Source organism: Ostrinia nubilalis, chromosome Z (genome assembly GCF_963855985.1).
Source record: "Ostrinia nubilalis chromosome Z, ilOstNubi1.1, whole genome shotgun sequence".
In the NCBI taxonomy this organism is placed as follows: Eukaryota; Metazoa; Arthropoda; class Insecta; order Lepidoptera; family Crambidae; genus Ostrinia; species Ostrinia nubilalis.
Window position 1 is genome coordinate 8,760,810 of NC_087119.1, and position 25,571 is coordinate 8,786,380.

The 25,571-nt window shown below is 36.2% G+C and overlaps 1 protein-coding gene across 1 annotated transcript in view; it reads right to left on the minus strand.

Annotated features, from left to right (window-relative positions):
* LOC135086854 (uncharacterized) overlaps nt 1–24,097 on the minus strand; it is a 42,390-nt gene extending 18,293 nt beyond the window's left edge. Inside the window, exons 1-4 of the mRNA XM_063981674.1 lie at nt 24,066–24,097; nt 23,838–23,959; nt 22,389–22,522; nt 2,933–3,094 (exon numbers count right to left, since the gene is read on the minus strand). Coding sequence (XP_063837744.1) covers nt 2,933–3,094; nt 22,389–22,522; nt 23,838–23,959; nt 24,066–24,096 — 449 coding nt within the window. The 5' untranslated portion in view covers nt 24,097. The remainder of the gene's footprint in view (nt 1–2,932; nt 3,095–22,388; nt 22,523–23,837; nt 23,960–24,065) is intronic.
* Nucleotides 24,098–25,571: the final 1,474 nt, after the last annotated feature.

Below are 25,571 nucleotides of genomic sequence, written 5' to 3' on the forward strand. Positions count from 1 at the left end.
AAATAAAAATTTTAGTTAATCAACATACTCACTCATATCTATAATTTTTTCATGTAGGCAGGTGATGTTTTTTATTTTTTTATTTAATTATAAATAAATGTACATACTAGTATGTATTTATCATTATTAAAGGACAGTGCCAATCCATGTATGGAAGTTGGACCAAGTGCTGCCCAGAATGAAACGATAGTGCATTTTCTTCCTCAGGTCAATACTAATTTGTGAACCGAAGCGCACTGAAATCTATCCCTGGAGTTAAGAGAAAAAAAGAGTTTTGTTTTGAATTATTTACATATAAAATATCATCGATGTATACGTACTACGCATAAGATTTCGCGATTGTGGCATTAAATAACACTTGCTACGTTGAACTTAACCATACTGCATCCGTACACCTTACTTTAGTACGAATTCGACATTCTTTATAAGCGATTAAGCGCTGTTGCAGTAGTTTAGTTACTTGACAAAAATTAATTATTTCCAAAATGGAGCAAGAAGTTTTAGCTCACAATAACTTCAATAATCGATTGTAATACACCAATAAATTGATTTTTTGCAAGTATAGAAAACTAAAACTTGCTTCATTTTGGAAATAATGAATTTTTTCAACTTACCAAACAATTAAAACAGCGCTAGATCTAAATATATAAAAAGAGAAACTGACTGACTGACTGACAGATCAACGCACAGCCTAAACGGCTAAACGTAGGCACTTGAAATTTGGAAGGGACGTAGTTTAGGTACCGTAGAGGTGCACTAAGAAAGGAATTCCCGAAATTACCACGGGAACGGGAATTAGCGGAAAAATCCTTTTGTATGAAAAATCTAAACCGCTTAAGTTAGATGCTTGAAATTTGGTGTGCAGGTACGTTAGTAAACTTAAAGCTTAGGTACAACAGGATATCGTAAAATTCCCACGGGAACGGGAGTTAGCGGGAAAAAACATTTGTATGAAAAAAATCTAAACCGCTTAAGATAGATAAAGGGGGTAAAACGGGATCCACGCGTACGAAGTCGCGGGCGGCAGCTAGCTATCATCTAATCTATCTTCTAAATATATGTATAAAAGGAGAAACTGACTGACTGACTGACAGATCAACGCACAGCCTAAACGGCTAAACGTAGGCACTTGAAATTTGGAAGGGACGTAGTTTAGGTACCGTAGAGGTGCGCTAAGAAAGGAATACCCGAAATTACCACGGGAACGGGAATTAGCGGAAAAATCCTTTTGTATGAAAAATCTAAACCGCTTAAGTTAGATGCTTGAAATTTGGTGTGCAGGTACCTTAGTAAACTTAAAGCTTAGGTACAACAGGATATCGTAAAATTCCCACGGGAACGGGAGTTAGCGGGAAAAAACTTATGTATGAAAAAATCTAAACTGCGTAAGATAGACGCTTGAAATGTGGCATGCAGGTACCTTAGTAAACTTAAAGCTTAGTTACAACAGGATATTGCAAAATTCCTACGGGAAGGGGAGTTAACCGCTGAAGATAGATGAAGGGGGTAAAACGGGATCCACGCGTACGAAGTCGCGGGCGGCCGCTAGCTATCATCTATCTATCTATATAAATAAAAATGAATTGATGTTCGTTAGTCTGATTATAACTCGAGAACGACTGGGCCGATTGAGCTGATTTTGGTTTTAAAATGTTTGTCGTAGTCCAGGTCTAAACGATGAGTAAATACGCGCGCGATATTGTTTTTCTGTGACAGACAAAATTCCACGCGGGCGAAGCCGCGGGCGGAAAGCTAGTCGTTTATAAAGAATGTCTTAATCACACTAAAGTAACGTGTACGGATGCATTATGGTTAAGTTCAACATAGCGAGTGTTATTTAATGCCACAATCGCGAAATCTTATGCGTAGTACGTATACATCGATGATATTTTGTATGTAAATAATTCAAAACAAAACTCTTTTTTTCTCTTAACTCCAGGGATAGATTTCAGTGCGCTTCGGTTTACACATTAGTATAGGCCTGAGGAACAAAATGCACTATGGGTTGATTCTGGGCAACACTTGGTCCAGACCCTGGCACTATCCTTTCTGAAAAAACAGTAAACGTTGTTTTGCTAGCCATACTTATTTTTGGTATATTTACTTTGGGTTGAGTAAGGAATGCATTTGGGTAGAATAACGAAATTATGTAATGGGTTGAGCTAGGAATACTAATTTGGGATGAGTGAAGAAATGGGTTGAGTTGTCATGGGTCGAATACAGCATAACCCAAAATAATCTTAGGCTGGGTTGCACCATCTTACTTTAACTTTGACGAACGTCAAAAATCTGTCTAACTCCATACAAAAAACATCGGTTATCGTTATAGTTTCGGTCAAAGTTTGGTGGTGCAACTCAGCCTTAGTATACCTACTCGTAGATTACTCGTCATATGGGTATGTTCCAAATAAACCAATACACTAATCTCACGTAGTAATTAGTCCTATTTGCATCTTCAAATTAATTTCGGCTTTGCTCAAACGCGGTCAGTAATTATAATTCCCATTGTCCATCAATGGATCCAACTACCGTTACACCACCTGAATGCCAGCTTCGTTCAGTCAATATCCTTTGACAAGCACCAGCATTGGATCGGATTAGATCTACCGGCGAAATTAAACATGACGTTTCTTCGATACAAATCCGGGATGCAGCACGCCTGTCAAAAGGTATCGACTGAAATGCACAAAGCCCTTAGTGTTCCGTTGATTAGACCTGACTCCAAGCTGAGGATGGGCAGGGTATCAAGTTAAATGAGAGAACAGCCCCTGATTGGATCGATATTAATGCGATATATTGTTCTCTGTGCTGATGCGTCACGTTACGCAACGAGTAACAACTTTATTTGAAAGTCTAGTTTGCAGCAAGCAAATCTTTAGGTATGAGATTGATTTGCTTACAAAATTTTGCGTAATTATTATACATATCATACCTGTAACTAAGTTCCTCGTATAACCTCAAGAGCGCAATATCAGCCTTGAGGGTGAAGCGATCGAAGTCCTCGTGGATAATTATTAATATCACTGAATGTAGAGACGTGCCCCGGTCGGCGTAGCTCTCGCCCACCACCACGGCTAGCTCATAAGTTCCCACTCTGCAAAAAGAAAACATAATCATTTCTATTATCAAACACCATTGTAAGAGTCAAAGCACAAGATGCGTGCGACGCCAGAACGGTGTCGCTGCGTCTTCTAGGTGGCGCAGGGAGGTACGCAAACGCATCGACAGAGACCGAGATCTTGACTTGTCTTTGTCTCTGTCTCGCTTGCAAACTGGCACTTATACATACATTGCCTAAAGACAAGCAGTGGTCGTGATTTCTCGTCTCGGCCTCTTGTCTCGGTCGCTTGTCTCTGTCGCAGTGCGAACCGCCGCCTTTACATATAAATTATCTGTGGCGGGCACACGAGCGCGAGCGGTGCGATTTGGAGAAACTTTGCGGTGCGGCGCCGCAACGCATCGTGTGCTTTGGCTCTTACTGTAGGCACGGCTTCGGTTCGAGCTTTTATTGCTCTATCATTTTTCAGGACAATACGAGTCGGTATGTAGAGTATTTCCACACTATACATTTTCAAGACAATAGTTATAGTCTATCCAATATAGCTTGATTAGAATGACGGCTGTCAAACGAATGTGACTAGTGATGGGTATGTTTCGTACGGTTCACATAGATGTATCGATAAGTTTTCGAAAAAATGATATGAAAAAATGCACCCAATTTTTCTTCATATATCTTTATTCATAAAAATGACAATTATTATTTAAATTTAAAGACAGTAAAATTTAAAATTCATGTCAAGGGTGTATAACCTAAGTCGTAGTCATTATCATCAGTGTTCTTCAGTGGTTTTTTCCTCTCGCTAGAGGGCGGTGGGCATCTCTTCTAGAGCAACGGTGCTATGAATACCCAAAAAATTACCGGTGATTGATTTCCGATGTTTGATTATTTAAGAATGAAATGTTTTTTGGTTTTTAATAGTGAACATTTAGAAAAACGTATAACTTGACTTAAATATGTTAAAAAATTAGTTAGAAAAAAAATTTGTTAAATATGTTAAAAAAATAGTTTTAATTTAAAATGACTTAAAAACTAAAATTTTAAAATTACTAATGATAAAAACTATTTACAAAATAAAAAATACTTCACCCCCAGCGCCGCAGTCAGGAATGGTGCCCAAAAGGCTGGCAGCATTGCCACGTTGAATGGCCAGGCTAATTCTCTGGCCGAAATAGCTGCCAGCCTTTTGATCACCGGTCACCTCGGTGAGCCTTTTGCCAGTTCCTTATAAAAGGAACGAGCGCTTGGACCCCATGGTTTTAATTTAATATGACATTTGTCGATATGTCCCAACACTAACATTTTTGTAACTCGAGATAACCTTGTAGAGACGTCGTGAATACTCTAGCTTGATTTTTATAATTTCGAATTACTACTTATTGGTGTAATTTAACGCTGCATTTACACGAAATTATCATTTTTATTGGAAGCACTGTCGTCGAAAATATTGTTTGTAGGTCAGACGTGAATTATTTCTTGTCCGCCAATATTTAGCTCTCATTGATCGCTACTACAAAGTTATGTCGTTACTTTTGATGACAGCTGTCATTCTAATCAAGCTATATTGGATAGACTATAATATCTTTTCTTTTGCAAACATAAATTGTTTCTTGAATAGAGGGCATTGTGAAAATCTTGTAAAACAAAGTCTTGAAAACTTATTTTAAGACGACTTCCTAAGTTCCTAAACGACTTTATTTGCATAATTTCAAATATTGAAATTGATATATTTATTTAAGAAAGAGTTTTCTTCGAGTAGGTACGACTGCCCTGATCAGAGGGTGTTGGTTGACAATATGACCATTAATTTAGAATTCAAGTCTTTATCGTTAGGTAGGTACCGTAAATTACATACAAAACTGGCTCACTAACTAGGTAGTCTTAATCTTTATCAAATTAAATTCTATAATATAAAATGCTATATTGCATGATTAGCTTTATGGCCACGATTTGAGATAGGTAGATTGGGTCTGCCTTTTCGCAAAGTTTTCGGATTATTCAGAGTTTTTTGTGGTTATTCGATTCCTGAAAATCTTTTTCACAGTTTGTAAATACACAACTGTTTTCCCGGAATGTAGATACTCGTTTTCCACTAGAGGTGCTTCAATTTTATACAAACATGTTGAACGGAAACTGCGGCTGCCGTGTCTGCTGGAATTCTTCGAAAATGGTGATCGCGTTTCAAAAATCCTTCACATAGAAAATAGAGAGCTGCACTATTCGATATGACACGGCCATTTTTTCCCGATATCGCAGGTACTCTCGGATGATTGAATACATATATCTATCTGGCTTACGTTGGTTCCACAAACAATAGATCCTGTTTGGATAAGTTCTACAACCGAATTTTCCATTTCAGTTATTCGTTTCTAAAAAAAATTGAGTGGTTTTTCGTAATAGGTACTATTCGTAACGCGGTTTGAAGTATTTTATTTTGGTCAGTATCATAAACCTATTAATTTTATCTAACAGGTATGGTGATAACGAAAGAAGTACGTAGGTGGAATAACCACGAAAAGAAAACAAAAATCGATCGAATTTGGTCGAAGAAAAATTAGTTTCTTAGTGGTCAGGGGCTACATATTATATTATAAGGGGCCTTGTAATTGACAATACCTAAAATATGAAAAATCATAGCTACTCGTACATACCTACAATAATATAATAAACAATAATAAACAAGTACGCATGACCTACATCTGTAGAGAGCAGACAGAGACCACAGAAAAACTAAAACAAAAACATATCTACTTTTAGTAACAAGTTCAATAAAGATATAGGTACGAATAAGGTAATTGTTAAAAGAAGAAATAGTGAATCTATCAGATAGTTCCACGTTCTGTTTTTTTCTCTAATAAAAAGTGGCAAGTCTTACTTAAACTGTCGAACTAAATTGCCTTGTGTGTTCGCGATGTTTCAAGAGTGATGGATGAAAATGTTTACAAAAGTTTTTGTAGTTAGGTACTTCGGCTGGGTTGCACCATCATAATTTAGTATTAACAAACGTCAAAAATCTGTCAAACTCCATACAAAAAAGACACCCGTTATAAAGTAAGCCTACCAACAACTTTTTGTCGGCCTATAGTTGGATCGAGCTGTAATCAGTATGTTTATGTAATATGAAAGTGCGAATGTTACACCAATTTGGTATCAGCTGATTCTTCATACAAATTAAGCTCGGACACAACCCCTGTAGTCTGCGCTTAGGCTTAAGGTTAAAGTAAGTTGGTGTAACCCAGCATTAATGTGCCATTTTGACGGTAACAATGTGTCTTTTCTGTTCTCATACACTTTGTAAAGGAATAAAGAACAGTAAAAGACAATACACTTTATAACTTGTTAAACGAAGACAGCTTTCTTCACATGATGTTTAAAACTATGTCTACCGTAATTTAAAATGTTAATAATATGATGTTGGTATGACCACTCCTATAATATTTTGTTTGATAATTATTACATATTTGCCATCGTACCAAGATCGCTTAATTTGGGTAGGTTTGGATAATGGAGATATTTGGAATATTTTACTTCCTTATTTATTAAATGTAGAGCACTAAAAAGGCACAGCTAGTAGGGTTTTTGCAGTAGGTATCTACGGATTTCATTATCCAAGACCAGTCAACTAAGACCTTCCATTTGTTTGGAGCCGCTTCCAGCAGAGGGATCCTAAAAGGTAACTAGATTTTTAGCTTTGACTAAATGAAAGAATAATTTATTTAAAGAATTTTGTAACCTGTAATATTATGCATCCACAAGCTACATGAAATGAGATTCAAGTACAGCCATTCTTGGTCTAAAAAAATTTGTAATAAATTATCCTAGGTAGGTAGGTACCATATTGCCAAAAGTATGTTTTTTATTATGTAAATTGGATTTATTATTTTTAGGCCAAATCCTCCACTTGTCCCTAGTAATAAGTGAGGGCTAAAGGTTTAAAAATCATAAACTACCTAAATTATCTCTAATTACTATACCAAGTGTGTCATGAATTTAGAATCATGTATGTAAACAAATAGAGCTACTTACATAAATATAACATCCGTACGTGTGCTTAAATAAATGCAAAAGCAAACTCTTTCGATAAATCAATATTTAAGTAGTATCATAGTACTGTTATAAACCTCAACACATAAAAAAACTGCGAGTAACGTTTTAAAAGGCCCTTTACTATGGAAATAAACGCAAAAGACCAACAAGGAAAATTAACTAAAACTAAATATGTACGTAGCCAAGTAAAAGTAAAATAACAAGTAGCCAAAGGAAATGTTCGGGGAAAACAAAACGTATCAAGAAAGGTAGAGTCGAATAATCAGAGCGTAAGGAATCGTGTTTTGAGTCTACCTTTAAAATAGAGTGATTCAGACTCCCGAATAGGAACGACGGAGTTCTATAGACGGACGTGAGCAGTATAAAGCCTCAGCCAAACCAACGCGTGCAGATCGCGTCAGTGATGGCGAAATGGCGATCACTGAGCGGTATAGGAAAATAAGTAAAATTTTATAAAAAAAAAAAAAAACCGACTCCAAAAAACCTACACTAAAAAGTAGAAAAATAATTACTAATTACCTACTTATTTATTAGGACGAATTATTAATATTTATGTAGGTATACCATGATTGATAATTCTGGAGTCGGTGCCAAGATTATGAAACATGTAAAGTTTGCCTGCACCGACTCCAAAAGTATCAATCATGGTATACCTACATAAATATTAATAATTCGTCCTAATAAATAAGTAGGTAATTAGTAATTATTTTTCTACTTTTTAGTGTAGGTTTTTTGGAGTCGGTTTTTTTTTTTTATAAAATTTTACTTATTTCTTGCTTTTTAGTTAACTAATTATTACCTTGATGTTACCAATGAAGGTAGGCAGTACATTGAGACCATATTCTTATATATTATAAAAAAGTTCATCCCCAATTTTCCACCCTTGGGGGTGAAATATTTTCTTCAAATTCGCATGAAACCACCCTTTTGATAATACCTATTCAACAAAAAAATAATCGTTCAAATTGGTTCATAATCGGCGGAGATATTGCGTATAAAAAAGTTCATCCCCAATTTTCCACCCTTGGGGGTTGTTTTTTTTTATTATTAAATTTAAATGGGACCACCCTTGAGGTATTACCTATACGCTGAAAAAAGATTTGTTCAAATCGGTTCATAATTGGCGGAGTTATCGCGTAACAAACATAGAAAAAAAAAAAAACATACGGGTCGAATTGAGAACCTCCTCCTTTTTTGAAATCGGTTGAAAATGAAAGGACGCGCGTCCTGTCATTGGCCTATGCACGCGCAGTAATCGCCATCGCCGACGCGATCTGCACGCGTTGGTTTGGCTGAAACTTAACAGGAAACCTATCACGTAACCAAGTAAGTACAACCACATTTATCTTTAGCGCCATACCTGTGAAACTCACAAAGTTATGGTTCTGGATTTATTGTAGGTAAATAAAAAAATATTACAAAAGTGAAAGTGATGATTAGAAATCATTAATTTAAAACTGCATTTTATTAGGCTTCGTGAAAAATGATGTTTCTTGGCGACTCTACCCCGCTCCTCCTCATACAAAATATCTTCAAAATCCCAATTTAAGTGTTTTCTTTTTGTGATTCCAACAACCCTAACACAACTAGCACCATCTAATTAATATTTTACCCTCTATCTCGCAAGGGTGCAATATATTACAAAAACAATTTAAATGAAACATTTCATTCCTGTCAGTTTTTAAAATAATTACAAATAACGATAAAACATAGATTTCTAGAGATAAATGAAGTCGGTTAAATAAATTAAGGGTGCATGGTATTGTAATAATTAGTGCGTAAATTATTATAAACAATTTTATTGTTGTCAGATTTAAACAATATTTCAATACAAATAAGTGCAAAAAATCTGGCATTCGAGAGACATCTCGCCGCCGTAATATCATAGAAGTGCTTGAAGACGAATTACTAACAGATTTACTTTAATCGCGTAAACCGCGTGCAACAACTGTATGTGCCGCTCGAGGAGAATGCGCCGGCAAGCCGTCGCAGCCGCGCGGGCGAGCGGCCGCCGCGCACGCTACAAGGCGGGCACATGGGCGGTGATGCCACGGCCCGCGCCGATCACGACTACAGCCGACGATCAAAGGTACAGTAGTGGCATCACACTAAAGAACACACTTCCAACGGTGCTACAAAATTTTTGGTATATATACTTTACAGGGCAAAAAACTTCGTCACCGCGGTTCAGGTTATCGCACATTTACCACATATTTCAAAAAATATACCTTATGAAGTAACTGAAACTACACTCGTATTATTAATCGCTATGGCACAATATTGTCATTGATAATGTTTTTTTAGTAAATTGCAAGGAAAATTGGTTTTTATTTGTAATTGACAGCGGAAAACGTTGTCGACGCCATCTATGAAATTCGGCCGTAACTAAAAGCTACAGTACTAAATAAAGACCAGAGTTTCTTGCCCCAGCGTAAGGGGTGTAGAAATATTATTAACACCCCGTACCCTCACCACCCGAAGTTTGTGCATTCGATTCCTACTGAATGGTGAATGAATAAGTTTTTCTTTTTGCATCCTGATTAGTAAAGACTTAAAAAATGCAAACAAACGAAAACTGTGGCCTACGAAATTTCATTCTTGCTCTACATTCATTCGATAACATACATTTTGTTGATACAATTTTGTTTACACCACGCTTTTGTTTGTAAGGGGCCGTCCATATATTACGTCATTCTAAATTAGGGGGGGGGGGGGTTGGTCTGCGGATGACGGTAAATGATAGATAGGGGGGGGGGGGGGGGGGGGGTGTTTCGAAATTGACGTCATTCTTATTTATTTATTTATAGTTTATTGTTCACCTACAAAAAGATTATTTCTAAAAAGAAATTTCTTCCAGCACACCTAGGTTGGCACCCGGGGCGATCACCCCCCCCCCCCCGTCACAAGTCCTATGGCACCCCCTGGTACCCCCCCCTGGTGCCATGCAGATGTGCCAGGGAGTACTAATCTGCGCGACTTGTGTCACCCCCTGATGCTTGGCACCCGGGGCGGACCGCCCCCACCGCCCCCCCCCCCCCCGCCCCCCCCCCCTTCCGCAGCTACTGATTACATATAATACTAGCTGCCCGCCCCGACTTCGCCCGTGGTACTTACGTGTATTATACATATAAACCTTCCTTAAGAATCACTCTATCTATTAAAAAAAAAAAAAAAGGTGATTCTACAAGTGTTTTAATTTTGTCAAACTGGTAATGACGTCAATTTTGGGAGAAGGGGGGGGGGGTCATTAAGAAATGACGCTAGGATGATTGTAGGGGGGGGGGGGTCTAAAATCTGAAAAAATCGATGACGTAATTTATGGACGGCCCCTAACTTGAATAACACGCTCGTGGCCAGTGACATTTTCCCTGATGCATAATTTACACACGTGTAGGTAAATATGGTACAGTCTTCAAATTAGACGTATTGACGAATAAAGTCAACTTTCCTGTTCCCATGAGTCAGGGCTTAATTGGTCGATGCGTGAGCATGTGATGCAGAATGACTGATGATGCAATGATTACATCAGATTGACATGGACTGAAAATAATAACCAGGGTAGTATTTCTGTGAAGAAGATTTTTAAATTTTACAGAAAAATAACATCATAAAGTATAAATTCAAATTCAAATTCAATATAGGTAGGTACTCATCAAAAAACCTATCAGTATGAAAAGTGTCAGCACGTAAAATAATATTATTACATTTACATACCTATCTAGTTTTAATTTTACAAAAAAATTACAAAAATACACCTAAATACGAGTATGTCATCCAGCCATCCAATACTATGATGAAAACTTATTAATATTTTGAGAAAACAAACTAAAAAATAAAATATTTTGCACTTTCTGGGATTCGAACCCAGGACCTCCGAATAGAGTATGTCCACATCCTAATCAAGTGTGAATAAAATTCGCAGCCGTCGTTCTAAGCTCTACCCATCCCACTGACCGATGGGGTGGGGGCCCTACACCTACAGGGCCCCGCCGTGGCGCCCCTGCTCTACATTGTAGAGTCGGACGATTTTTGTATCAAAGCGTTGTAAGATAATCGACTACTGATTAGCGACGCATATCGATGCCAATTCGTAACTGACAACTGAGGAGAGGTGGTTTTTTATTTGTTCTTGCAAATAGGCTTTGTCTTTTGTTTCTATGCAAAAATTTAAGATTAAACCGGGTCTTTTGTATAATTTCGATTTTTGGCTTGAAGTTGCAAAGGAAAATGTTCGTTCTCCATACATTGTTCGCCTAAGAACCAACAATTTTGACATATTACTACCCGAAAGCGAAATAATACGATTCTGTGTGTAAGAACAATGATTCCTGATGGACACTTGCCATAAAATTAATGATTAAGAATATTAAATCACAGCGATTTTATAATAATGTCGTTTATGACAACATGGCGTCTAATGTATTGTGTGAATGTATGAACACCGATTCGCGAAAAATGTTTTGTATTGTCGTCACGCCGAGTCGCAGCCAAATAGTATAAAATAATAGAACAAGTTTTAGAAATACAACTCGGCATTCCACTTTTATAATATGTCCACATATTGCACATAAATAAACAACATGAATCCATTGAAGTAATATTACTACGTATAGAACAGACATCGCGAACAAAATATGTACAGTGCGGGGTGCGGGGCGGGAATTTGACGGACAGCTGTCAGTCAAATCCATGACTATCAAGTTTCATAATTTATGGCGATAAAATCTGCACCAGAAAATGTCGTACTTCATTAATAGGATTGCACGAATAGTGACGTTCCTGCGGTCGCCTCATCATAGACATTGTGAATCGATTGTGAAAATAAACAAATCGGCTAAATTGTGTTAAATTTTCATGGTGCTCAATAGCAAAAAGGTTCAGCTACTTACATTATTTTCTTTTATTATATTGTGCGTTTCTTTTATTATATTCGAAATCACTTCGCTCTGCCGTTTTTTGGTGTTAGTTACTTCACTCTGTGATGCGATTTTAAAATTACAACTGGCGATTCCGAATTCACAACTGAGGGGACTGAGGCTAATCGTGTTACTTGTGCTACAAGTGCGTATGGGCTTCATACTGATGCTTAAGCCATTAATTATTTTTCTTCCCGATTAAAATCTAATGTAATCGATAATCGCCTTGAGAATCGTTAACTGGTATTTTCTAATTCGATAAAAAAATTACCCATCTCTAGTTTAAAACTGTCATCCAACAGCGCACGAAATATTATGAGTTATAGATAATGATACCATTACAGAGGCGACACTTCGTTTACGTTTAGTTTCTGCCTATTGAATTGGATACTGTAAGGAAACATCGTCATCATCATTTTAGCTACTGGACGTCCACTGCTGAACAAAGGCCTCCTCTAATGATTTCCACATCGCCCAGTTGATAGTGGCCTGCACCCAGCGTCTTCCTGCTATCTTCAGTCAGTCCATCTTGAGATTTTAGAAAAATTCCCACTCGTAACGGTAGGAACAAAGCTAGGGATGACCCACGCCTTCATTCCAGAACCAATAAAATAACTGAAAGTCAGAAACTTTCAGTTATTTTATTGTCTCTATTGTTAACTAACTCAGTGGTTGAGTACACGTATAATAGCTGTGAGGTAGAAGTTACGGGACTATTTCCACCTCTCCTTTTCACCGCTGCATCTCCTGTGTAGCTAGCACCTAGACTAGTTGATTTAAAGCCAAGGTATATCAGTTTTTAGGTAATGACTTAGTGCATCTAAAAATGTAAAACTTTCTAGTTTTTTGTAACATTGAAAAATCTAAAAAGAAGCATCATTTTTTTTACGTTCAAGTGTTTCTAAGAAATTTAAATAGAAGCTTTTGATGACAACATATTGCTTACTTTTTCAGCTGTCGAACGAATCACTTTTATACTCATAGGTCCTGTACATCGGTAGATTTGGTAAATAAATGAATCCATCCGGACTCAGAAATTAAAAAAATTAAAATAGCTGTAATTTTTTAATACTAGATTTGTCAATTAAATTGATCATATTATTGCGCCCTAACGGGTCGGACACTGGTGACCAGACACACTGTACAATTATTATAATTTTAGCCTATCTCGTGAGCTAGGTGTCAATAATTAGGGTGATTTACTAACTAACCAGTCGCATACGAACAACAGCAGTGAGATTCAAACAATCTCACTGATCCATGATGCCGCACGACTATTGTGTGAGCCCACCCGTAACCCAAGCTTATTTAGCTTAACACTAGGGGCTGGACGGGACTATTAGTAATTTGTGCAATACAAAGTGCTTATAATCTAAAAAAAAATCTTTTTATTGCTGTATTTAACCTTCCTTTCGTATACTAATTTATGCGTCAGTGTCAAGTCTGCGATTTTTATTCTTTGAAATTTTCGTAAAATGGCTGCCGCCGCGGTGACGCCTTGTAATTAACAAATTAAAATTAAATTAGTGTTTTAAGTGCATAAATGTACAACTTAATGGTAAAAAGTCATTCCTTGATTTTTACTTAATATGTATCTGGGGTTATTTGAACAGTATTTTCGTCTATAGGATGGCATATTTCAAAAAACAAAACTGCACTCAAGCGTGTTGTCACAGCAACCGCTGAGCACATACTAATTGAATTTCGGTCCATGGACCTGTTTGCGTGCCAGAAACAGTCTAGTTGACATGTCTTCTCTAGTACGTAGTACATTATAACTCAATGCATGAATCGTAGGTTGTTTCCACCCTTGTCATCTGACACATGAAATAAACTCCTATTGTATTATAGATATCGAAGCCGAATCGTATATAATAATAGAATGGGTTTTGGAGATCACTCGGGGTTCCACTTTTATAAAATACCTACATATTGCATAAAAATAACACGAATCATGGGTTTCTTTTCACCATTTACATCTGACACGAGATAACAAACTCCTATCTCCATGACTACCGTCGTAGTCTATGCCAAAGACTACAATATTTTAAGCAAGAAGTTTCAAACCTTAGCGGCTACAGTAACCCCTGGGCCACATACATCGTGATAACATTCGGTCGACACCGGAACGAAGTTTTGCGATTATGCAAAAAAGCACCGTATTCTAGTGCGGCTATATCACGTTCAACCGGGGTTTTAATTCGACTAAAGTCCTGACTAAAGACTGGAAGAAAATAAGCCGCATTGTATGAGCACTTTGTGTTCGTTAAAGCGGCTTCAGATCTAGAGCCTACATAGTTTTCTTGCCAATAATATCCGCAAGTAGCGCTGCATGATCTTTACAACAAAAACAGCAATAGTTATTAAGGTGCCAACATTATATGATTACTTTGGCACGGTATTATACACGTTCGAAGATTTGTCATTTTCATTCATTTCATCATCATCATCATCATCATTTCAGCCACAGGACGTCCACTGCTGAACAAAGGCCTCCCCCAATGACTTCCACATCGCACGGTTGGTAGCGGCCTGCATCCAGCGCCTTCCCGCTACCTTTATCAGGTCGTCGGTCCACCTTGTGGGTGGACGTCCCACGCTGCGTTTTCATTCACTTATTATTTTCTTAAAGTGCCGGAAAAAAAGTAGTTTCTAGCTGTCCCAGCAACTTCGTCAATAAAAAGTTGTCTTGTCTTATCTTTAAAATCGTAATATTAATTTCTGAACGTATCCTGTTTGACACCTAATAATATTATTTGACATAGCTAGCTCGGCGAATTTCGGCAAATTAATTTTGACATTGCAGAATATGACTTTTGATAGGTTTATCATAGAATTCGGCGGGGATATCCTCACGGAGGAAGTTCGAAAAATGGCGGAACAAGATCTTATAATAATGCAAGGCCGAAGCTGTAACGCGCGTGCTCCTACGTGTAATCCGGCGAGTATACAATAAATAGTAATGTCTGGTAAATAGTGGTAATACGTATCGTTCGTTCGTTCGTTTCAGCCGAAAAGACGTCCACTGCTGGACAAAGGTCTCCCCCAAGGATTTCCACGAAGACCGATCCTGCACCGCTCGCATACAGGCACCTCCCGCGACCTTCACCAGATCGTCGGTCCACCTAGTGGGAGGCCTGCCCACGCTACGTCTTTCGGCTCGTGGTCGCCACTCAAGAACTTTCCTGCCCCAGCGGCCATCAGCTCTACGAGCTATGTGCCCCGCCCCGTCTATGTCTATATGCGCTACGATTACAGGGTATCGTTTTGCATAGTCGCAAGACTTCACTCCGCTGCTGTCAAATCAATGTCGCATAATGTTATCGCAATGTGTGTGGCCCTTGGCCAAATCACAGAAGCCTATGCGAAGAAAGAGCACTTGAATGACAATGAAAATCAGGGTTACCATTTTGTAAGATCTCCTCACTATTGAGGGTAACAAAGTAACATTAATAATCTAGCCATTAATTACATTTATTACCTATACGAGAAAGTAAAGCAACATGCGGTTTTATTTTAATTTGTAAAATATTTGTAACAGTTTGTTCTAAGTTTAGTTTTACAACAGTATTGCTGTTTCAGCTGTCACTGTGAAGCTTTGGGAAAATAAATAAATAGAAAAAATATTAACATATAAATATTTATTTAAGTTTTTATGTTCATTATCATAATATTTTATGCCAATTTAAGTTACACTGTGTGACAGTCTTTGACACTAAACAAACTCTTCAGCTTAATAATACCTACCTACAGGGCGTTTTTATAGTTACTCTTGCTGATGAAACAAGAAGGATTGATTCTACTACTTAAATACAACTACTTTTCTTACAGGACCAATATCAAATTCTCAAAAAAAATCACACCCCCTGATGGTGATAATTTCTATGGAGAGGTTTTTTTTTTATATTCGGTCTCTTGGGATAAGTTATTCCATTTGAGCAGTAGAATTAATCCTTTTTATTTGATCACATATAAAAATAACACAAGTTTTTAGGAAAACTTCTTCTTTGGTATGGTATCACCACGGAGTTATAATGGCGGCAACTCTGTATCACTGACTTGTAACTTTCAAACAGTATGAATAATAAGGGCACCACATTGGTTTTTTTTCTGAAAAAAGGCTTTCACTTTTAGTACTACCCTTTAGCACTATTTCATTGAAATAAAAATACAATAAACGCACAGAAGACTGAAATTGAGTCAACTGACGTGACATTTATAATTTGTTGACATTATGACAGTTTGACAAGACTAGGGATTGAAAAAGTTTTAATTGAAAAAGTAAAATGACAATTTATTAAAACGATTCACAAGGATATAATCGAATAAAAAATATTTATAAAATGTTCTGATACTTGCCTGAAGCGATTATCCAATCCTGGTTTCTACTGAAAAACTACTAGACTAAGAGCTAGTGAACGCCAGACCTACGTCATTTTATAAAAGCTGAAAGTTTGTCAGCGTATGCTCCCAATATAGGATATAATGTTGGTGAAATAAGAAGTTTGGGTCGTGGTGGCTTTGGGAGCTACCCTAAAAAAACTGTCTTTCAAGGAGTTGGAACTGTCAAAACTGTCTGGCTGTTGGGGAAAATACTTCTAATTATTGTCCAAATATTATAATACATAAAAATCAGATTTAATGGTATAACGTTAGTAGAATTACAGTCTTTTGAATATACAGAAAAAGACACCGTAAAATTTAGACTTACGTTATACTATAAAATCTGATTTTTATGTATAATATTTGGGCAATAATTAGAAGTATTTTCCCCAACAGCCAGACAGTTTTGACAGTTCCAACTCCTTGCCAGACAGTTTTTTTAGGGTAGCTCCCAAAGCCACCACGACCCAAACTTCATAATTCACCAACATTATATCCTATATTGGGAGCATACGCTGACAAACTTTCAGCTTTTATAAAATGACGTAGGTCTGGCGTTCACTAGCTCTTAGTCTATACCTTGTGGCAAGATTTTAATAAAATAATAAAATCTTTATCTTCTCTTTTACAATCTATAAAAGTTCATTTGGTCTATTATTATACATGTGCTATGAATGAGGGTTTTCGCGATTGAAAAATCCGCGAGATGGCAATACGTAGACGCGAGGTCCAAATGCTGCATGATTGGTGGATTTTGACATATCTGTCAATGTCATGTCAAAAATAACCAATCATGCAGCATTTGGACCTCACGTCTACGTATTGCCATCTGGCGGATTTTTCAATCGCGAAAACCCTCATTGGCATAGATTATGAGAGACTGGCAACTATACTAGGTTGATATATGTTTCTCTCACTTCAACTGGCATTGGATTCAACATCGGATTCTGACACTTTTACAGTTATGATACCATGAATATCAGTTTATGGTCCTAATTATTTTTATTTTATTTACGACCTTCGACCAGTTGGACACTTTAGATAGCTTTTTGTAATAGTGTCAATATCTTTTTAGCTTTTAACGCAAATCTAGTCTTCAAAGCAGTGCAAAATTCATACCCTAAAGGAGCAAAACGGGGTCCACGCGTACGAAGTCGCGGGCGGCCGCTGTTTAGGATATAGATTAAGAGCGTTGTCACATTTTTCATGCAGAAATCGAGAATTTGGCAGATTTCGAAATGATTTTAGTCATATAATTTATTGTTATAGCTTCTTTTGACTTATATCATCGTAATTATCATACATTTTTCCGGAATGTCTATTGACAAAATCTCGTTCAAATTGGATTTTTGCCTACGAAAACAGCGAATTTCGAAAGCCCGATTTCCAGGTAACTCGCGAAGGCACAACTTTGAACTAATATTACAACAAATTTATTTCTAAGTAAGAAGATAGAATGTATTCATTAGAATAAGCATACCCTGAAGAAGAAAGTGTATTGAGAAAATTTTGGTGTTTAATTCATTAAAATGCATTTTTATCATGTCTAAGATAGTCAAAATTCGAGAAAATTACTGCAAGAAAACAGGTCACATCTCATAATCTAAAAGTCATTTGGCAACATAAACTAATTTATACTTAAGAAGAAACATAGTACTATTATTGTGTGAAAAAGATAAAATATCTATCTTCAATCTTCAAATGAAAAATTAATTTGAAAATACTATAAAATCGGGTGCATCAAATGCAGCGTTGCCAGACGTCCCGATTTTGGCGGGACGTCCCGATTTTTAAATCAAATTTAAATGTCCCGCGCGGGACAGGCTCGGTCCCGCTTTTCGGAAAGAACTCGACCGTACGTGGCGTACGTACTAAATCTGATTTAAAATATTTTTTTTTTGTTAAAATACATTTTGTATGGCTACTTTTGCTATCTATTGTCACGTAAACGTAATTTTAAGTCAAATAAAAAGATAAATATTTGAAAACCTTTGATTATAATACGTTGTTTTACTATGTCCCGCTTTTGACGGAAGAATCCCGCTATTTTCACTCAAAAAGTACCAAAGTCCCGACTTGGCAAAAAAAAAAACTGGCAACGCTGATCAAATGGCATAAATCAGTCGTGCTTTGGCACTCGTAGACGGCGGGTCTATGTCAGTTGACTGCCCACTGACGTATATGCGTCACGCGTGATTTTTTTCGTAAATTGTAGTATGATTGAGTACTTTTGATCCGCAAGTATTTTTAATTTATTTGTTTAGGTAAATCGGACTTGTAATTTCTTTCTTTTCAAACTTTTTATTATTTTACTTACAGAATATGGGTAGAATAGATAAAATATATTATTATGGTATCTGTTTGGTCAGGAAAAAATAAATGACTAATAAAAATTTTAACAGGGTGTCAAAACATTAGTCTATGCTATTGTGTTTCTACCAACATAAAATATACTCTTCCTTACTAATAAAAGTTGAATAGCGTCTGTATGGTCACACAACGCTTCGTCATGTTTTTCCGAAAGTTCAATTACTGACGACTGAATGAAAGAAATTGGTGCGTAACTATTCATCTGATATTAAACGTTTAGTAATAAAGGGGTAGGTCAGGTAAATGGCAAATCCACCAGCGGTCACTCGATGACACTTAGACAAATAGTTTTATAAAACGTCAACTAAGTTGGTTAGGTATTTGTATTGTAGATACTTATATACAAATGAACGTATAAAATGAGTTTATTTTTAAAAGTATAGGTACAGGGTGGAAACGATAAGTGATTTCACTTGATTTTTAATTATACAAGATATCGAGAAACTGTTTACTGTTCCTGTAAGTGCTTCATGAGCTCTTTAAAACAATAACAATAAATAGGTCAAAGAATAAACTGGATCTATGCGAAAATTCAATGTTTCCGAATTTCATACTAAATGTATGCCGCCAGCCATACCTACCATATTAGAAGTGTTAATTTTTTAAATTTAAATTTTTATTTGAGTAATATTTATAATAATCAAACAACAAACTCGTAAATTGCATTCTTATTTAAATTATTTACGGAAAACATGATTTTAGGTTTAACTTGCTATAATATCATCAAGAGATACTAATTAATAAATACTAAATAAACAGATAAAGGGGACAGCATTAAGGCACTCAGAATTCTCAGAAACCATCAACTCACCACAATAGTCGAGCGGGGACCGAACCCGCGTTCCCCGGATCACGAGTCTGCCAGACTGCCAGTCCGACCCCTTCACCGTTCGGCTATCGTGGCTTGTAACTGTATTAAATGTATGAAAGCTGGAAATATAGGTTTTTTGAATAGATTCAGTTCGTTCTTAAACATATTATTGATGCCGTTTGCTAGGTCTCATGAAGCACTTTTTCAGTAAGTAACCATTTGTTCGACATCTTGTATACCTACTATAAGAAATATTCGAGTGAGATCACTTATCGATTATTTTCGTCATCCTTATATTTGTATTAAAGGACAATGGGCAAAATGGTACCCGGCTCCAATAGATATGCTTCTAGTGTCGTTTGAAAGGTCTTACCAAGACGAACAACTTTTACTATGGCCACCAGCCTCAGATCTGGTTGTGTTCGAAGATAAACATACTTTTTTGCAAAATGGTACCCGGCTCCAATAGTTATGTTTGTAGTGTCATTTGAAAGGTCTTGCCAAGACGAACAACATTTACTATGGCCACCAGCCTCAGATCTGTTTGCGTTCGAAGATAAACTTACTTTTTGTGTAACCGAAGTATCATGCGTGTCCATCGTATGGTAGGTACTTAGGTTATGCGAGGCATGAAGGGTTTACTGCTCCAGCATCCTTCCTTAACTCTATAATTATTAATAGAGATAAATTGTGAAATAAATGTTTTTATTTGAAGAACTACTACCCCCTTATTTAAAAAAAAGTTATACCAAGGATGAACCTTGGATTAAAATGACATTTCCATACCAAACGACAATTTAAGTCAGAGTTCAACTAGGGTGTAACTTTTATTAATAAAGGAGTTGGAGTTTTATTATTTCTTAAGGGTTTTATTATGGATTGCTAAAGCGAATAAACCCACAAAACTCAATAAGTCCACCCACAAGATGGACCGACGACCTTATAAAGGTAGCGGGAAGGCGCTGTATGCAGGCCGCCACAAACGGGCCATTGTGGAAATCATTGGGGGAGGCCTATGTTCAACTGGACGTCTTATGGCTAAAATGATCATGATTATGATGAAGAAAGCGAATAAAGGGCTAATAGCTTGGGTAGTTCATGGTAGGTATAATCCTTTCCTTTTCAAGGCTTCTTTTAGTTATATTAATAGATTGTAGTCATAGTACATACTCGTATACATGGATGATTGTGTTATACTTTCATTATAATACTTAGTGGAATTACTGCTTTCAAAACGTGATTTAGAACTGGCCCCATAGCAGACATTTTCCTACATCTAAAGGCCTTTTGAAATATATATTGGTTATGGCTATTGGAGCGGGTACCACTTTCCATACATTTGTGCCCATCATCCTTTAATTAAAATACACTAAGGCTGAGATGCACCACCTAACTTTGACTCTAACTGACAATAACCGGTGTTTTATGTTAGACAGATTTTTGACATCCAAAATTTTGATGTCAATGTTAAAGTAAGACGGTGCAACACGGCCTAACAAATGTATCGTAGACAGTACTTTTTATTTTCTTCATAAATCTTTCTTTTCTTTGTAAAGCTATCTACAAGCTTTTATTTTCTTTGACATCTGGAGTTGTAAAATCTTGCAACTTAAAATTTACTTACTTCCCGTTTTCCCATTGAGCTGAAATTTTGCATGTCTACACAGGCATGCAAAATTTCGTTTCATTTCGCACTAAATAATTTAATTTACACGTGTTTTCATGCGATGGCCTAGTCAATATATTTATGTAAAACGTTAATGATTTCCTGGACTGGACTTGGTATTACATGGATCTCACAACTTTTTACCGTAGAACAACTGAGTAGTGAGACTTGGTTTTTTGACAAGTATTGTTTTTGATGGGTTTGTATTACAGAACGCATGTGTACCTAATGGGATAACTGTTTAAAAACACGATTATATAAATTTTGCTCTATGGATAAAAATCTTAAAGTTACCTCTGATTTTTTAGCATTATACGACCGTGGTTTATAATACCTAATAAATTCTATAAAATCACAATGATATCAGTATTTACCTCTTTGATTTCCTGACTTGTTTAGATTTACAAAAACTAAATATTTATTATTAACTTTTAGATAATAATTTGAATGACGCTTACGATGTTTAGTTACGACTACGAGCTCTTTGATGGACACAGATATTATAGATAACGTTTAAAGAATGGCACGCTCGTTTTCATACATTTCATTCTATTTATTTAACCTATCCATATTTATGTGCGGAAACGTCACAAAATCAGAATAAATTTTAATTTTTTCATCCCGCATCATAAAAACTAAAAAGTCAAAAGTAAAATTTAAATAGTAAATATTTTTCATAAACAAGCTTTTGATGCTGTAAAAAGAATAAAATAAAACATAAATTCTTTCAAACCCATCAACTTATTACTTTAGTCAATTTAAAGATTAAAAACTTGTCGCGGGATTTACTAGTGTAAAAAATACATTAATTACGTAACTTGATTTTGCTAATAGTCTGATCTGAGAAAAAATCAAATAGGTAAATTATACATTATTTCTTTATTATTATGTATGATGTACTGTCTTAGGTACGATACAACTACGGATTAAGATCGTTTAGTCGACGCAGCGTTGAAATTGTACAGATAAATGCAGTTTGCGCACTCACTACGCGACGTCAAGCAATAAAAACCTAAAATTCGAACGTCAACTTTTTGCTACAACGCTCTTAAAAACCTAGGAATTTTATCTCGGTTTTTAAAATGACCTGTGATAGATGAAAAAATAATAGCTATTATAGAAGTATTATATTTTTACCTGTACAGCGGGTGAGCGACGGAGAGTATTGTGTTCTTGGTGAGCACGGTGCCGGTGAGGTAGTGAGCATACTGCCGCCGCACGCTCACCACGTAAGGGTGTTCCGCGATCGGGACCAGTGTGGCACGGAACACCTGCACAGGCACATTACCAATTCGATCGATTACTGTTAATAACCTTTCGCTAGGTGGACTAACGATCTGGTGCAGGTCGCCTATAAACGGTCGTTGAAGAAATCTTTGTCCAGCAGTGGACGTCATTTGGCTGAAACGAAAGAACGATGAATTTCTCCAGGACAAACTTAACCTTCACTGTTTAGGTTCTCAGCCTAAAACTAAAAGACACTCAGGCAGAAGGTCCCCAAACCGATTTCGATATAAATAAGATCCATCTGATTCTCTTCCGATTTTGAAGTAGTCTATTAATTAGTAGGTACTAGGCTGTACTAGGTAGATACCTACCTATTTGGAATTAAAGTGTTGTTTCTATTCAGATAGCACATTTAAAGTCGTAAAACTTTGTTATTTATTAGTTTAGTTACCCGACTGTAATAGGAGAGTTATTTGTACCTACTTTGAAGTCTTGAATCGATCCAACTGTAGGACAAGATCCTATACGCGTGTATGCGATTAACTATGCTTCGAATTCTTTAAAGGATCTCACCAATATTTTGTTGATCATATCGAAAGTAATGCTACCAAAGCTAAGTAATATAAAGTAGAGAAAACGATTCACCAATGCCCATAAGAAAGTTACATTTTATTTTGACCACTGTCAAAAGAAACCATTCAGTTGCTATAATTGATAATAATACCTACATTATTAATGTGGAATATTTTTTGAATAATCAAATCATCTTTAACTTGTCTTAAAGTTAAAGATTAGAGAGACGAACTGAAACGAGGTGTCGCGAGCTACTAAACTTATTCACGAATTAGTGCATTACACGTTTTCAAGCTAATTACTAAATTGTATCCACTAAGTGCAGCGTGTTTAGCTGTGTAGTTTGCTCTTTGTACTAACACTGAGCTTATTTGTGGAGTAAATTCTGTTACCATATTCAAACTTAACACCTAAGCGACTCAAGAATAGAGAGAAGGATTGAATTAGTTTGTGTGTCAAAAATTTTAAGAGTTAAAGCGCTTTTTAACTGTTGAAAGTTCGGTTGTGATAAGGTGTTTGGCTCTTTTCGTTTACTTTAAAAGAAAAAAAAAAAGGTATTTTTTCAGACCGATAATTAAATAATAAACAATATGGAAACGTCAGGCCTCCCTAACGGGACTGGTCAGCGTGTTGAATATAGGACGAATCCCCCCCTATTATTTGTCTTTGGAAAATTAGATAAATTCAAATTCAAATAGAGGGCTCCCATGTTGTGGTGACTTAATATCGATATTGATGATGCTAACAAAGTTTGATTCAGTAGAAGAAGAAAAATACTTTACCTACCTTTCGGTTAAGCATCGGTATGTCACCATTTTTTGGGAAAAATCTCTTCTCAAATAGACTCGCTAGACAATCTTTACACGTGTCATTTGCAGGAACTGCTACAGGTCCCACGTATTTTATCACTAAAATGAAAACTTATTAATTGATACATACCCGACTTAATCCCTAGAGTACATTCCTAGATTTTAAAAAAGTTGTTATGCCTAACTGAAATTATAAAATACATACCAAAAATGCACATTATAATGAACTTCGTCATGTTTCAGTACTTCGTTACGCACAGCAATCTAGTAGGCTTAATTAACTTTACCTATATTAAGTAAGTACAAGACTTGCGAACGCAAAGACATTGCAGACGAACTACACTATCACTGACATTGTATACGGCTATATAACTATATAGGCCTGTGCTATCTATAGCGGTATTGTGTGGCCGAAAGCTTCGAGACAATATTGGGGCAATACAATGGTCTTCACAACATTCTTGGAGCAGCACAGATTTCGCTACATTCCTAATCAAAGATTGTATATTAATTTTCTGTCTTAATGCTGCTGTAGAAGGTCTATTGCTGCCATGAGCAACATTGCCTTTTTAGGCAACAATACATACATAACAATACAATAACATACTCGTACATTGCCCTCTCTTCCCTACGTAAAACTTGAAACTTTGTAACTATTTGTTTATGTTTCATGGTTCAAAAAATAACGCAAACGAATTCGCTGTAATGTTATTCAAACTTAGTTCAAAATAAAAACTACGTTTACAAGCCTACCTATTTTTATGTAAATCAAAACGGTCTTGAATATTTTATACGATCGTTAGCTTTTTTTATTACTTTTTAGATATTAAAAATTGGAGTTAGTAGGTATGTAACTTCCGTGCTTGTAATTTTATAAGGCATTGTTGTGAAGCTTTTTTTATAAATTGGATTGGAAAATTATAAATGGAAAAATAATATAAGTAGAACAGTCAGCGTCAAAATATATTTCGTGGCACCCAAGCCTAGGCGCAGACCACCAACTTTTTGTCCGCCGATAATTTAATCGGACAGTTAATCAGTATGGGCATGTATGGAAGTGCGCATAATTACACCGATTTGATTTTCATACAAATTAAAATCGTGCCCAACTATCGGCCGACTAATAATCGATGGTCTGCGCCTAGGCTTAGAGGAGTTAGCGGTGACACCCATAGTAGCCAAAAACTTCGCAACACGTCTTTGTTACAATTTGGAATAATGTCAACTTTTTGGCCACTTTGGGTATTAAGTACGAACTATTTGACGCTGACTGTACCTTACTGTTAATAAAATAGGTTCAGTTTGAGTTGAGTTAAATCAACTGAAATTGAAACTGGTAATACTTATTTTACCTGTGTTAGGAAAAACCTTTTCTTATTTATTCATTTCAAATAATAAAAGCAATATCAATTAATGTGTACGTATTTATTTAAAGAAAAGACATTACAACTAAGTAGATAATAGTTTTATAGTAAGTTAGTAACTATATTAAAATAATCACTTATCTAAAATAATAAGTACGAACTTATCTAAAATACAGAATGTAAGAGGCAAGATCAGAAATTATATAATAATAAGCTAGCTTGGGATATCAATTTGGACTTATTCCACAGACTCCTATTTTTATGAAAAATATAATAACTCTGGTCTAATATTTTTCTGTACAGCCAAGAGCATTAAATAGGGCGTTCGTCAGTACTATGCAAGCCGT